This window comes from Zingiber officinale, chromosome 4A, assembly GCF_018446385.1.
Source record: "Zingiber officinale cultivar Zhangliang chromosome 4A, Zo_v1.1, whole genome shotgun sequence".
Taxonomy (NCBI): Eukaryota; Viridiplantae; Streptophyta; class Magnoliopsida; order Zingiberales; family Zingiberaceae; genus Zingiber; species Zingiber officinale.
In genome coordinates this window covers 471,584-486,345 of record NC_055992.1, presented here as the reverse complement: position 1 = coordinate 486,345, position 14,762 = coordinate 471,584, and the positions used below count along the sequence as shown (strand labels likewise).

The window sequence follows — 14,762 nt, the reverse complement described above, 5'->3', positions numbered from 1 at the left end:
AGGCAAGGCGACCTAAAGGCAGAAAAATTGAGTGGTATTGGGAGAGTAAAGTGAGCAAGTTGTGGCCAGACGGGCGTGTAACCGAGCAGATTGAGTGAGAGGTCGGGCGAGCTTACTGCCGAGCAGACCGATCGAGCTAAGCGAGCGACCGAGCAAACTAACCGAGCGGGTGAGCGTAGTGACCAAGCTGCGGAGCGAACCACCGAGCGAGTGAAGAGGTCAGGCGGGTGTGCAGCCGACTAGACGAAGAGGCCGACCAAGTTAGAGGCTGAGTGGTTGAACAGTCGAGCGAGTGAATGAGTGGCCGAGCGAATTGGGCGAGCGACCGAGCAAGCTAGTAGCCCGAGCAAATGATGTGGTCGGCTGGGCGATGAGGCCGGACGGGCGAAGTGAACGTCCGGGCACGAGACCTTCCCGGCGAGCAAGTGTTCAGCGGAGCGAACTAAGGCATGTGATGAATGTTGTTTCCTTGAAACAGATTCGCCCCATCTTCAGCTATGCTTCGAGGTTTTATTGGGTCGTCTATTTTCTAAGATACAACGATGAACCATGATTCCCACCAAGCACTCACAACCTCCTTATATAGGAGCTTAGATCAACGGCAACATTAATGATCATTACTCGTCGAACTGTGAAACGCTTGTTTCACTTGGCAGTTTCGATTCTACATTAATCTTACTTTAATGCATCCGTTACACAAAAAAACAAAAAGGTTTATATGACAAAATATTGGTTATTCCACTTGGATAAATTTTGTCCTGATCGATCTAGTATTCGGCGCACAGGTCGTGCTCACACATGAGTCAACTTAGTTCAATGCAATCCGGACCCTATATTTGCACCCCCCACATATAAAAGAGAACCTCTTCCTATGTATTTATTCACATCATCAATATATATGATTCAATATAAACCAACTAATATACCTTAAAACTTCTAATGTGAGACTAATGCCCTATTTATAATAAAGCCTTTCTCCTCTTTCATCTCTTCTATATTCGCATTACTTATATCCAACACTGAACAGATAACAATTCCCAATTTAAACATTCTTCATTTCATTCCCGAAGTCTCAAGAGTACTATTTAGATAATCATTATTTGCTATATCTCCATATTTGCCTATTTGGAGTCTGGATTCACTTTCTCTACAATAAATCGATGTAATGAGAGAAAAAGAGAGCCCAGAAGATATTATTATTTGAGTTTGATTTTTAAGAATTAATTTAGAGTATTAGGATGAGTGTTTATATAGGAATAGAGAGGCATGATCATAATTTATATAATCATGATTTGGATCATGAGGTCGCACAATCTTACAATTCGGAAACACCAAATTCATGTAATTAATTTTTTCGGTGCAATCAGAGCAAAATCAATGGGATTGATAGAATCAGAGCAAGATCAATACAATCAATACGATCCTTCGTTACAAATGATTCTATATAATTTTTATTGGAGATAACTTTGGTAGCCTTTAAACTAGGTCATTTTGTGAACAATTTAAAAAAATGATAATCTTAGTTAATCTCATTGACTATCCCTGAAAGTCATCAGCCTGGTCCCATAGAAATTTTCCATTGACCATCAGAGTAAATCGGGAAGTGCACACGACGACCAGCTCAGAAGCTCAACATCCTTTGATTACGCCCTCCATTTGGAGGAAACATTCTTACAAATACGCTGAGTTAGGATTCAAACTGCGGGTGTCTGGGTGATAACTTGAATATCATACCGCGGCACTATGATCCCGAGGACACATATCTTATTTAAGTTGAATGTGATCATGGTTTATAATATTTTGTGATATGAAAATATAAATATTGAGTGTTACTGTATTAGAATGATAGTTAAATTATTAATTAATTTAAGTTTTATGATTAATATTATCATTTGATGTTAGGATAGTTGTATATGTAAAATTATTAATTTATTTATATGTATTTTTTCAGATATTTTTTAATTATTATTCATGTATTATAAAACTTTAAGATTTTTTATATCATATTTATATGATCCAAACCCCGATATTATCCTAACTCTAAATCTATCTTACATAGAATATCATTATGATCCTGATCTCTTGGAATAGACTGTTGACTAATATATAATATTATTGTTATCATAAAGTTTGAAGTCAAATCTTGATTAATAATCGGAAGATTGTCCTTTCCCATGTACTATTCAATTGCCCAAAGTTAATAATTATTCGTGATTTACTTCTTTTGTGTTGGTATGAAAATAAAAAAAATGTTAGAGGCAAGTGAATTGCCTTTGCCACCCAGATCCACCATGTTCCAGTGAAATATGGGCATGATGACATGATCCAATTAAAGGATGCAACAGGGAAGCACTCCTCTCCTCTGTTTTAATTATTTGGGCCAGACTCCCAATTAACCAGCTGCCAGCCCATTAATGTTGTGCTGTACGACCAGTCCAAATTAGGCTGGGCACTGGGCCCATTTCACTCTGACCAATCAGCTAATTTAGACATCCTTTAGCCATAAAATAATTACTGTGCCCAGTGCCCGGTGTTAATATATCATCCATATTTAATTTCATCTCTCTTTTTTTAAAAAATTTTCTTTTTAGAAAGTGCATTGCCAAACCTGAGGCCCATTTCAGAAATGACCCGACTTAGCTGGCAGGAAGAAACATGAGATTATCTACCGAATATATCATCATTGTTCCCAATATGACCACAAACTCGCCATGCGAATCCAGATACAGTTCTTAATAGATATATATCAATCCAACTCAGTCTGGACAACGGAGTTGGTACGTGCAGCAGCTACGCTACGCTGCCCACTTTAGTCCCGGTCCAACCACTCTCACAGAAATCGATCAACACGCTCATTAATATAATTAACCCTCCTTAAATGAAGGACGTACAGACACCAACCATGTGCTCTGCTCACTGCTCTGCTCTGCTGCCCGCGCGGCGAGTGCCCCTCCCTCCCTTTGCCTCCATCTCTCTCGCGTCGCCCGACGCCAAATCCAAGCTAATTGAGCTGCGTACACGCGTCGGTGACAGCCAGAACTCTACGCACATTTACTCGCAGTAATTAAAAAGCTGAACTGCGATCGCCAGTCCTGTCTGTCTGCAGACGAGATGGGGAGCAGCTCCCGGTGCCCACCAGCTGCTCTCCTTGCGCCAGCCTGTGCTTTGACGACACTGCTTCCCTTTTCGCCCCCTATATAAACCACCGCTCGCCACCGCCTTCTCCTCACTACTCCACCGAGTGTCGACGAGTGTAGCCGCACCATGGCCCTCAGGCTCGCAGTCTTTCTCTCCGCATCTCTTCTTATAATTGTCAGCGCTAAAGTAAGTCGAAATCATAGCGTTAATTAAGCTAGCGAACGATTTTAAGGAGGAATCAATCTCTGTCTGTTGGTGTGACAGGTCGCGTCGGATGGCGAGGAGCGGCATTTTGTGGATGACGCTTATGCGAAGCCCCCGGCGGCAGCCGTGGCGCCGCCGGCGGGGGTGCCTCCGGCGCCGGCGCCTCCTGCTCCCCGCTTAATCAAGGACGTCCGAGGTATGTATGAGTGTAAATGGAACCGTGCAGGCATGCGGGTGAACTGAGGTGTTTGATGAAATGACAGAGTGCGGCCCGGCGTGCGACGAGCGGTGCGCGCTGCACTCGCGGAAGAACGTGTGCGGGAGGGCGTGCGTGACCTGCTGCAAAGAGTGCAAGTGCGTGCCGCCGGGGACGTACGGCCACACCGAGCTGTGCGGTGTGTGCTACACCGAATGGAAGACCCACGGCAACCGCACCAAGTGCCCTTGACCCGGACGCTAGCTACCTGCTGGCTGCTGCTTTTGAGATCTTCTTGCTATATGTGGCGTCGAGTGCTTAGAAACTGTGTTTCCCATCCTCTTGTCTCTTGTGCTGGGCCTCTGGGAGCTCCATGGGGGGCCATGGATCTGTGGGTTAATGGATACGTCTGCCTGCATCAATTGCTGTCACAAAAAAAAAAAAAAAAAAAACACTCGTTGGGTCGTCAATAATTTATTGTAGCTTCTGTGAGTCAGTGAGTGAGTCAGTGAGCGAGAGAGTGAGAGAAGCTCCTCGGTGTAATTTAAAAGGTGAAAGAAATAGATGGGGCATCAGGTTCAGCGGTGGATATGATAAAGAATCCAAAGCGCATATCTATGAACAGTCGACACTGTGAATTAATGAAGGAACATCCTCGATAGTTGGGAACCGATCGCGTTTTTTTTTTTTAATTCAGTATTTAATTATTCGAATCCGTTAATTATATTAATTCGCTCCCACACAAATTTCTCATCGTCCAGGATAATTCAAGAAGGTTCATCCAAATAACCAGTCATCATGATTTATGGATAGAGCTGCGTTACATCAAGACTCTCTTTTAATCAATTTCAATCAGATTATTGAAATATATTGATAAATGTTGGAATTAAAAAGTATCAGATAAATCTCGACAATTTTCCTCAAACAAGACTTCGAATTCTTCTAGCTGCTAAGCAAAAGTGGTGATACATTATAGCGACTAGTTATAGTCCCAACAACAGCACTGAGCAAAAGTGGAGAGCCTTTTAAATTTTTTGTTTAAAGGAGCATTCATATGATAATTTGCTAAAAAAAATATCTCGGTGTCTTCGTCGAGTGCTCTAGCCGATCGGACTAGAGGTTTGATCGGACATACTGGACACACATCCCAACTGGACCGAGCTCTCTATCCAAATGTAGAGGCCGAGCGCAGGCTAAATCCTTAAGAATGACGAACCAAAGCGCACCTGTAAACAAGAGTCGATCGGACTAAAAAGGGATTTCGATCGATTTGCTACTTCATCAACACAATGCGTAATAACTTAATTTTTTCTTTTGACGTTTTGTGTGACAGTTATCAAAAGAATAAAGGAATATCACTGTGCAATCTTTAGGAGAGAAACTTCTCTTTTGCAAATCACAAAGATGATAAATTATTATTCTTTTTTATAATACTTCAAGATTCATAGAGAGAATAAAATTAACACTATAAAAGGATGTATATCTACAAGTACAAGTATGCAATGCAAACACTACACAACTTAATCTAAGGAACTGAGATTCCACTGTTCATTGTGTTTCTTCTCGATCATCTGTTTGACTTGAACGTCGGAATGGTTGTGTCGGGACTTCTCCCTAGTCCAGGTGTTGACATTTTTTTATTTACTCTCTATTTTTGACATGCAAGATCGCTCGACGCACCTTCAAGTTCCTATCTCAAAAGTCTTTTAATGATCAACACTAGAATCATCTACTCAGTGCATAATTTTTTTCGATTTCACACCGAATCAAATATTATAAATACGCATATATAAAAGTAATGCATCTGATAATAGTTATGTGAATCTTTAGTGTAATTTTTAAGAATTTGAAAATATATTTGATAGTTAATTAGTTTTAACTAAAATTTAATCAAATGTTAAAATAAAATCAAAACGTGGTTAAGTTGGACTAGTCGTATTATGAAAAATCAAATATTTTTGCTGGAATAGTTATAGCTTATAAACATCTTTGTTTGACGTTAAGCACGTTAATTAGAATTTAATTTATATCACTTTATCATGTTTGATATGGAATGTTTGAGATGTAACCACGTGATGACCTAGAGAATATCAATTATAATTATTCGTGATCTCTCTTATAATTAACATCCTTGAATATATATACAATATTGAAGTGTAATCTAATTATAAGTTTTGGACGAAGGCTCCATTTGGTGGGAGGTAGCCCTAGTAATATAATCAAGATTATATTATAAAATTAATTATTTTATTTAGTAGAATTTTAAACCTATAATATAATATAATCTGAATTACAAAAATTACATTTCAACCCGACTCTAATATTTAATGTGTCAAATATACCTCTAATTCATTTCATGTACCAATCATTCATTGTCGTCGCCGCCACATGAAGCCGTTGATCGTCGGCAGCACCAACCATGACTACTGACCGTCGGTAAAAGTCACATGATATTTTCATTATTTTTATAATAATATGAATTACATTTCTTATAAAAAATAATAGACATCAAATCAAAAAACTTAATTTTTATCTAACTTTTTTACCAAATATTGTAATGCAATATTAATTACATTATATTAAATTATAAATTTGATTAAGTTACAAACTTAATTACATTACGTCCAATCAAACACAATCAAAGTGTTTATTAAAATAAACTTTTTATCATAAGAAATCTGAAAACTTTAATACTTAATTGTAGAGTGATACTAACACAACAAAGAGGCCAACTTGATCGGGCGATTTGAAAACATTTTCACTTTGCTCGTAGGTTTTATGAGAATATCTCCGATCGAAAACAAAAACAAACAACTCCGTTCTATTCGTACATTTTACAAGAATATCTTCGCTTTATTCATAAGTTTTATGAGAAAATGCATCTCCAACTGAGAACATCGACACAAAATCTTTTCTTAGGGATTTTTACTTAGCGAACACTCCTTTCACATCCAAAGCGTAATCCACCTCTTTAAGTTCAAGCGTAATCCCTAATTAATGGAGCTCACATCCACTACCACCCACCAATGTGGAATTGCACCCAACATGTCCTCACATGGGCAACCAAAGGTGTGACCACCACCAACAAAATATGGAACAACAATCAACTTTATCGATCAGGCCAGAACCCATAAGAGGAAAACCCAATAGGACAGTTTATTATTATTATTATTATTGTTATTATTATTAGATAGTTAAATTTTTATTAATGATCTTCAAATTGAAAATATGATTGGCACATGTATGAAATATCGATAGGTATTATGGCAAAAAAATGATAATCCTCCTTGGTCCCTTCAAGGTCATCTGAAGTGAGTGTCAATTTAGATGGATCAGATGAATTTAGATTAGATTGAAGTAAGGATATTATAAAATCATTCAACTCGAACCATCTAAACTAGCTGAACACAATCAATAAATTCTAATCCCGAATAATCTGACCAACCTGAATAACCAAACCAATCAAACTAAAAAAGATTTTTTTTGGCTATTTTTTTTATAATTTTTACTTTTATTTTAATAATTTATTATTATCATCGTATTAAATGTACATAAAATATCTTAATTTTTAAAATAAAATTTAATTTTATCTTTTAAAAATTTTAAATCCTAAATTCAAATCAATCCGATCCTAACACTGACTCAAAAATCTCCAATCTGAATCCAACTCGAATATGAAAATCTCAATTCTAATTTGATATGTTTTAAATCGACTGGGTCAAATTCATTTTAATACTCTTACTTTCAAACACATTAGAAGGAAGGAAAGTATGGAGGATCATTTGTTGGATATTGGGGCCTAAATGGACCAATACGATTTTGAGGAGGAAAAATCGGAAGCCATCAATTGTTGAAAGTCGTAATTGACTTCAAAATTGAAATCTACGTTTCGCGTAGATAGATTTAGACTATTAATTTGCTCAAAACCGATTAAGGGTGAATGAGAAATTAATGTTCAAAGTCGGCCCAAAATAACGTTGGTTATTCATTAAGGAAATGCAAGGGAGAATAGTCCCACATCGGAAATTTCCGATGTGCATTCCTTACTTATTAATGATGTTGAGTTATTGGAGTTAACTCAGAAAAGTACCAGGTACTCTCTGCTCAGGGGCGAGCAGGTGCTCGCACCTGTGAGCCCGCCACCCGCCACGTGCGCAATGGGCGCTTTGTAGGCGCACTTTGCACTTGCTAGTACCTGACATGGCAGTGCCTATGTGGCATCCTCGTGGGCAAAGGGAGATGACTGGACAGTTGGTTGGGCGAACGGATGGCAGCCGTTGATCAAAGAAGTATGGTGGATCGCTTGTGATGCGATCTAGAGCGTTGGATCACAATGAGTCACGATCTGACGGCTTGGGATGAGACATGATCTGAAGCATCGGATCAATGGATCCAGATCCGATGGCTGATAGATTTGAGGGTCACAACTCTTAGATCTGATGGATGAGATTAAAGGGGCTATGTGAAGGGTTATAACTCTTCAGTCCGGACGGCCCAGATTAATCCACCCAAAGGTCACACCCCTCCCTAAAGCCTCTTCCTTCTGTATAAATAGAACCCTCCAGATTGGAATCAAATCACTCAACTTAATCTTCTCTTCCTCAAGTATTCACTCACTCATCTTGTGCATTCAAGAGTCCAAGAAGCCTACGAGAAGGTTCGCTGGTCTCGGAAGTCGGAGTGCTACGATTCCGAGACGATTGTCGTCGTTGTATCTTGGGAACGAATTGCAACAATCCGTTAAGCACCGTAGCGGAGCAATATCGTTTACGGAGATAGTGTCGAACACTAGCCTCGACGATCAGTTTGCATACTCCGGAATTTACCGGAATCAACAGTCGTAAACGATATTCCGTACAAACTGATATGGATACCAACGACGTTCCAACCTTCATTCCGACCGCCGTTCCGACATCCATTCCGCACGGAGAAAAGCCGGAGAAATTCACCGGAGCCGACTTCAAAAGATGGCAGCAGAAGATGCTGTTCTACTTAACAACGCTAAACCTTGTACGGTTTTTGCGTGAAGACCCGCCAGTCGCTACGGACGGTAGCAAGGCTGCTTGCGATACGTGGACGCACGGAGATTTTCTGTGTCGCAACTACATTCTCAACGCCTTGGACAACACGTTGTATAACGTGTATTGTTCATTGGAGACAGCGAAATCTTTGTGGGAATCGCTTGAGAAGAAATACAAGACCGAAAATGCCGGACTGAAGAAATTCATCGTCGGCCGGTTTCTGGATTTCAAGATGGTGGACTCAAAGAGCGTCTCATCTCAAGTCCAAGATATGCAATTAATACTGCATGATCTGGACGCCGAAGGAATGAAGCTGAACGAGTCATTCGCAGTTGCTGCGGTAATTGAGAAGCTCCCTCCGTCATGGAAGGATTTCAAGAATTACCTAAAGCACAAGCAAAAGGAGATAGGGCTGCAAGACCTGATCCTGAGGCTACGAATAGAGGAGGATAATCGAAAGTTATCCGACTGCAGAGGAACCAAGCGGACTATAGACGATATGTCCAACCTGGTCGAGCCGAACGCTAAAAAGCCGAAACAGTTCAAGAAGAAGGCACAAGCGAAGAAGTTCAAGGGATCCTGCTACAACTGTGGAAAGGCAGGACACCTGTCCAAGGACTGCAGACGCCCGAAGAAGCCAACCAAGGGGCCAAAGGATGCTGCGAACCACGTCGCAACCTCTCTTGAGGACTTGGATCTCACTGCGGTTGTATTTGAAGCCAACTTGGTGGATACCAACCCGAAGCAGTGGTTCATTGATACTGGAGCAACTCGTCATATCTGTTCCGATAAGGCGATGTTCTCCAAGTATACTCCGATAAATGGCAGGAAGCTCTATATGGGTAATTCCACGACGTCGCCAATTGTCGGACTCGGAAAAGTTGTTCTGAAGATGACGTCCGGAAAGGAGCTAACACTCATTGATGTACTCCATGTTCCCGACATCAGTAAGAACCTAGTTTCTGGAGCGGCACGAGTTAAGGCCGGATTTAGGCTAGTGTTCCAGTCAGACAACTTTGTACTTACGAAGAATAATATCTTCGTAGGAAAGGGGTACCTAGAAAAGGGTCTATTCAAAATGGTTGTAATGCCTGTACTCCGAAATATTGATGGTAATAAAATAAATGCTTCCAGCTATGTTGTTGAGTGTTTTAATTTGTGGCATGATCGACTCGGACATGTGCATAATAATACTCTTAAACGTCTCGTCAAATTAAATTTATTACCAAACGTCAATGTTGACGGAACACACAAATGTGAAGTGTGCGTGGAAGCAAAATGACGAAACTACCTTTTCATTCGGTGGAAAGGTCAACGACTCCTCTAGAGTTAATACATAGTGATCTATGCGACTTGAAATTTGTGCAAACTAGAGGAGGTAAAAAGTATTTTATTACTTTTATCGATGACTGCACAAAGTTCTGTTATGTCTTTCTTTTAAAGGTAAAGACGAAGCCCTAGAGGCATTTAGAACTTATAAAATGGAGTTGAAAATCAACTTGACAAACGAATTAAAATAATTTGTAGCGATAGAGGTGGAGAATATGGTGCACCGTTTAATGAATTTTGTTCAGAATCTGGCATTATTCATCAAACAACGGCACCTTACTCACCTCAATCGAACGGTGTTGCCGAACGTAAAAATCGGACACTAAAAGAGATGATGAATGCCTTGTTGATAAATTCAGGCTTACCTCAAAACTTGTGGGGGGAAGCAATATTATCGGCAAATCACATTCTCAACAAATCCCTCATAAGAAAAGTGATAAAACTCCTTATGAACTATGGAAAGGCCGCGAGCCATCGTACAAATACCTGAAAGTGTGGGGGTGCTTGGCAAAGGTCGAAGTACCTAAACCAAAGCAAGTAAAGATCGGACCTAAAACGTTCGATGCGGTATTTGTCGGATATGCCCATAATAGTAGTGCATATCGTTTCCTAGTTTACAAATCAGACATTCCTGATATTCATGTGGGAACAACCATAGAATCTCGGAATGCAATATTCTTTGAAAACGTATTCCCAAATAAGAAGGGAAATGTTGAAAATGATAACAACGGAAGTTCAAACGAGAATGTCGTTACCGAACTTAGCTGTTATAAAAGAACTATTGACGATCAAAACAAAGAGCCACGTCGTAGCAAACGGGCTAGAGTTGAGAAATCGTTCGGGCCAGATTACATGACTTTCATGTCAGAAATGGAACCAAGAACATTAAGTGAGGCTCTCTCTAGTCCCGATGCTCCAATGTGGAAAGAAGCTGTCAATAGTGAGATTGAGTCTATCATGAATAATCATACTTGGGAATTAGTAGACCTTCCTTCTGGTAATAAACCATTAGGTTGTAAGTGGATACTAAAACGTAAGTATAAAGCTGATGGATCAATTGACAAGTATAAGGCCAGACTTGTAGCCAAAGGGTACAAGCAAGAGGAAGGCCTTAATTACTTCGACACCTACTCACCAGTGACAAGGATTACGTCCATACGAGTGCTAATAGTCATTGCAGCACTGTATGACCTTGAAATACATCAAATGGATGTTAAGACTGCGTTCTTAAATGGTGAGTTGGAAGAAGAAATTTATATGGAGCAACCCGAAGGGTTCATAGCTCCAAGAAATGAGAAAAAGGTGTGTCGACTTGTTAAGTCGTTATACGGACTTAAGCAAGCGCCTAAACAATGGCACGAAAAATTTGACAAAGTAATGCTGTCAAACGAATTCAGAATAAATGAATGTGACAAATGCATTTATGTCAAAGACACACCCAAAGGCTATATAATCGTCTGTCTGTACGTAGACGACATGCTAATAATGGGCAGTAATCATGATGTAATCATGACTACAAAGAAAATGTTGACCAAAAATTTCGATATGAAAGATATGGGTCAAGCAGATGTTATATTGGGAATTAAAATTCTCAGGACATCAGAGGGGATAGTTCTAACACAATCCCATTATGTAGAATCAGTATTGAAAAGATTCAATGCGTACGATCTTTCTACTGTAAAAACACCTATGGATCTAAGTCAACACTTAGCGAAAAACCATGGTGAGACCATATCGCAGTTGGAATACTCTCGGATAATAGGCAGTTTGATGTATCTTACAAACTGCACACGTCCGGATATTGCCTGTACGGTCAACAAGCTGAGTCGTTTCACCAGTAATCCAAACGACGCCCATTGGAAGGCATTGATGCGAGTTCTTAGATATTTGAAATATACTATGAACTATGGATTACATTATGGAAAATATCCCGCTGTGTTGGAGGGATATTGTGATGCTAATTGGATATCAGATACAAAAGACTCCAAATCCACTAGTGGATATGTATTCACGATCGGTGGGGGAGCAGTATCTTGGAAATCCACTAAGCAGACGTGCATTGCTCGGTCAACTATGGAATCCGAGTTTATAGCACTAGACAAAGCAGCTGAGGAAGCTGAATGGCTGCGGAACTTCTTGGAAGATATTCCGAGCTGGGAAAAACCTGTACCTGCCGTACTGATCCACTGTGATAGTCAATCGGCGATTGGAAGGGCACAGAGTAGTATGTATAATGGGAAGTCAAGACATATACGTCGTAGACATAATACCATTAGGCAGTTGATCTCGAATGGAGTGATTGCAATCGACTATGTTAAGTCCAAAGATAATTTGACAGATCCTCTTACGAAAAGGTTGAGTCGAGATCAAGTATACTGCTCATCAAGAGGAATGGGATTAAAAAATCTACAACTGAAAACGACTGAAGTGGAAAACCCAACCTTGTTAACTGGAGATCCCAAGATCTTGGTTCAATGGGACAACAAAGTTTCAGAAGTTGTGGTTCAGCACAGGAGATAGTTTATCTCTATCCCAATCCTAGGATGAATTTGTGCTGTCCTACCTCATGTAGTGAGGTTAAGCTTATGCTTTTAGTGACTTCTATACCTTATAAGGTGGAGTATGGTAGGATACTCTTGATAGAAGTGTCACCTATATGAGTGTGAAGACAGGCCGCTTCAATGAAACACTCATGAATCCAAGATGGTGTCCATGGCCAAAACGGAACCAACCATGAGAACCTAAAGTAGGTGAGATAGGTCTCTGTGTGGGTGTTATTGTCTTAGTATACACAAACAGCTGAGCAGTTCAAGACATCACGTTCACTGCGCAGCCTAGTATACTCGATAGCATTCCACTACGGAAGGTTCAAAGCCACAAGCTACCTCTCCCGATGCAGTGACTTATCGATTGGACTCTTGTAAAGTGTCAGCATGCATACACGCATTACATTAATTTCCATTCATGTGGGGGATTGTTGGATATTGGGGCCTAAATGGACCAATACGATTTTGAGGAGGAAAAATCAGAAGCCATCAATTGTTGAAAGTCGTAATTGACTTCAAAATTGAAATCTACGTTTCGCGTAGATAGATTTAGACTATTAATTTGCTCAAAACCGATTAAGGGTGAATGAGAAATTAATGTTCAAAGTCGGCCCAAAATAACGTTAGTTATTCATTAAGGAAATGCAAGGGAGAATAGTCCCACATCGAAAATTTCCGATGTGCATTCCTTACTTATTAATGATGTTGAGTTATTGGAGTTAACTCAGAAAAGTACCAGGTACTCTCTGCTCAGGGGCGAGCAGGTGCTCGCACCTGTGAGCCCGCCACCCGCCACGTGCGCACGTGCGCAATGGGCGCAATGGGCGCTTTGTAGGCGCACTTTGCACGAGCATTGAGGAGCTTAAATTTATGCTCCAGGTGACATTGCAGTGCCTACATGGCACTCGGGTGACGTGTCAGGCTAGTACCTGACATGGCAGTGCCTATGTGGCATCCTCGTGGGCAAAGGGAGATGACTGGACAGTTGGTTGGGCGAACGGATGGCAGTCGTTGATCAACGTTGATCAAAGAAGTATGGTGGATCGCTTGTGATGCGATCTAGAGCGTTGGATCACAATGAGTCACGATCTGACGGCTTGGGATGAGACATGATCTGAAGCATCGGATCAATGGATCCAGATTCGATGGCTGATAGATCTGAGGGTCACAATTCTTAGATCTGATGGATGAGATTAAAGGGGCTATGTGAAGGGTTATAACTCTTCAGTCCGGACGGCCTAGATTAATCCACCCAAAGGTCACACCCCTCCCTAAAGCCTCTTCCTTCTGTATAAATAGAACCCTCCAGATTGGAATCAAATCACTCAACTTAATCTTCTCTTCCTCAAGTATTCACTCACTCATCTTGTGCATTCAAGAGTCCAAGAAGCCTACGAGAAGGTTCGCTGGTCTCGGAAGTCGGAGTGCTACGATTCCGAGACGATTGTCGTCGTTGTATCTTGGGAACGAATTGCAACAATCCGTTAAGCACCGTAGCGGAGCAATATCGTTTACGGAGATAGTGTCGAACACTAGCCTCGACGATCAGTTTGCATACTCCGGTATTTACCGGAATCGACATCATTCCGCCAGTTGAGCTGCCTCCTAGACAAGAGGATCTAGCACAGGATAAATCTCTATAACTTCTCACTTAGTATCAACTCAGTTGTATCTGTAGGGTAATATATGGATAGGTATTGTACGACGGTGATAATGTCAATCAATCAATGAAGAGAAATTAATCTTGAAAATTAAGATACCTAAAAAAAATAAAATTAAAATATAGTATTAGTCCCTTATAGTTTGCAAGCCTAATTAATTTTGATAATTAATTAATTAGATTGAGTATTTGTTTGTATCCTCTGAAATATCACTTCTTGTCGTTGTCTAGTGGATGAGACTTTTAACAGTGCAATCACTGCAGTACCAAGAGAGAGTGGCGGTGGGCAGTGTCAGTGTCCTCCCCTTCATCATTAAACCAGCTGTGAGAATAAAATAGCTGGCGATGTTACCACATATCAATGCAGTGAAAGAACGTGCATGATTGATAAAATAATGATCTTAGTCATTCGAATTGATATATGGTAAAATACTTATCACATGATATTATGGGATCAAAATTCAAAATAATCAGGGTATAAATTTCTGATTCCTGTGTAACTCATTTCACCTGTCACATATTCACTCAGGATGTTATAATTTACCTCCTTCGTGATGACCTTGAGTCGGATGCGACATGATTACTGGGGACGAGTAATTTCATCTTTTTTGCCATTGATAAAATAATAATTGAAAAATAAATATACATTTATTTTTATCATCATTAAA

At 40.2% G+C, this 14,762-nt stretch overlaps 1 protein-coding gene across 1 annotated transcript; it reads left to right on the top strand.

The window, feature by feature from the left end:
• Positions 1 to 2,980: 2,980 nt before the first annotated feature.
• Positions 2,981 to 4,129, top strand: LOC121969156 (gibberellin-regulated protein 14-like). The gene is made up of 3 exons (XM_042519102.1): positions 2,981 to 3,324; positions 3,403 to 3,538; positions 3,606 to 4,129. The coding sequence occupies exons 1-3, from the start codon at positions 3,265 to 3,267 to the stop codon at positions 3,788 to 3,790; spliced, it is 381 nt and encodes a 126-aa protein (XP_042375036.1). The 5' UTR covers positions 2,981 to 3,264; the 3' UTR covers positions 3,791 to 4,129.
• The last annotated feature ends 10,633 nt before the right edge of the window (positions 4,130 to 14,762 follow it).

Bases quoted from the DNA above. Each gene is read 5' to 3' on its own strand.
- LOC121969156 (XM_042519102.1), top strand. From the start codon at position 3,265: ATGGCCCTCAGGCTCGCAGTCTTTCTCTCCGCATCTCTTCTTATAATT. The intron at 3,325-3,402 runs GTAAGTCGAAAT...TTGGTGTGACAG, and splicing joins TTATAATTGTCAGCGCTAAA to GTCGCGTCGGATGGCGAGGA. The intron at 3,539-3,605 runs GTATGTATGAGT...ATGAAATGACAG, and splicing joins CTTAATCAAGGACGTCCGAG to AGTGCGGCCCGGCGTGCGAC.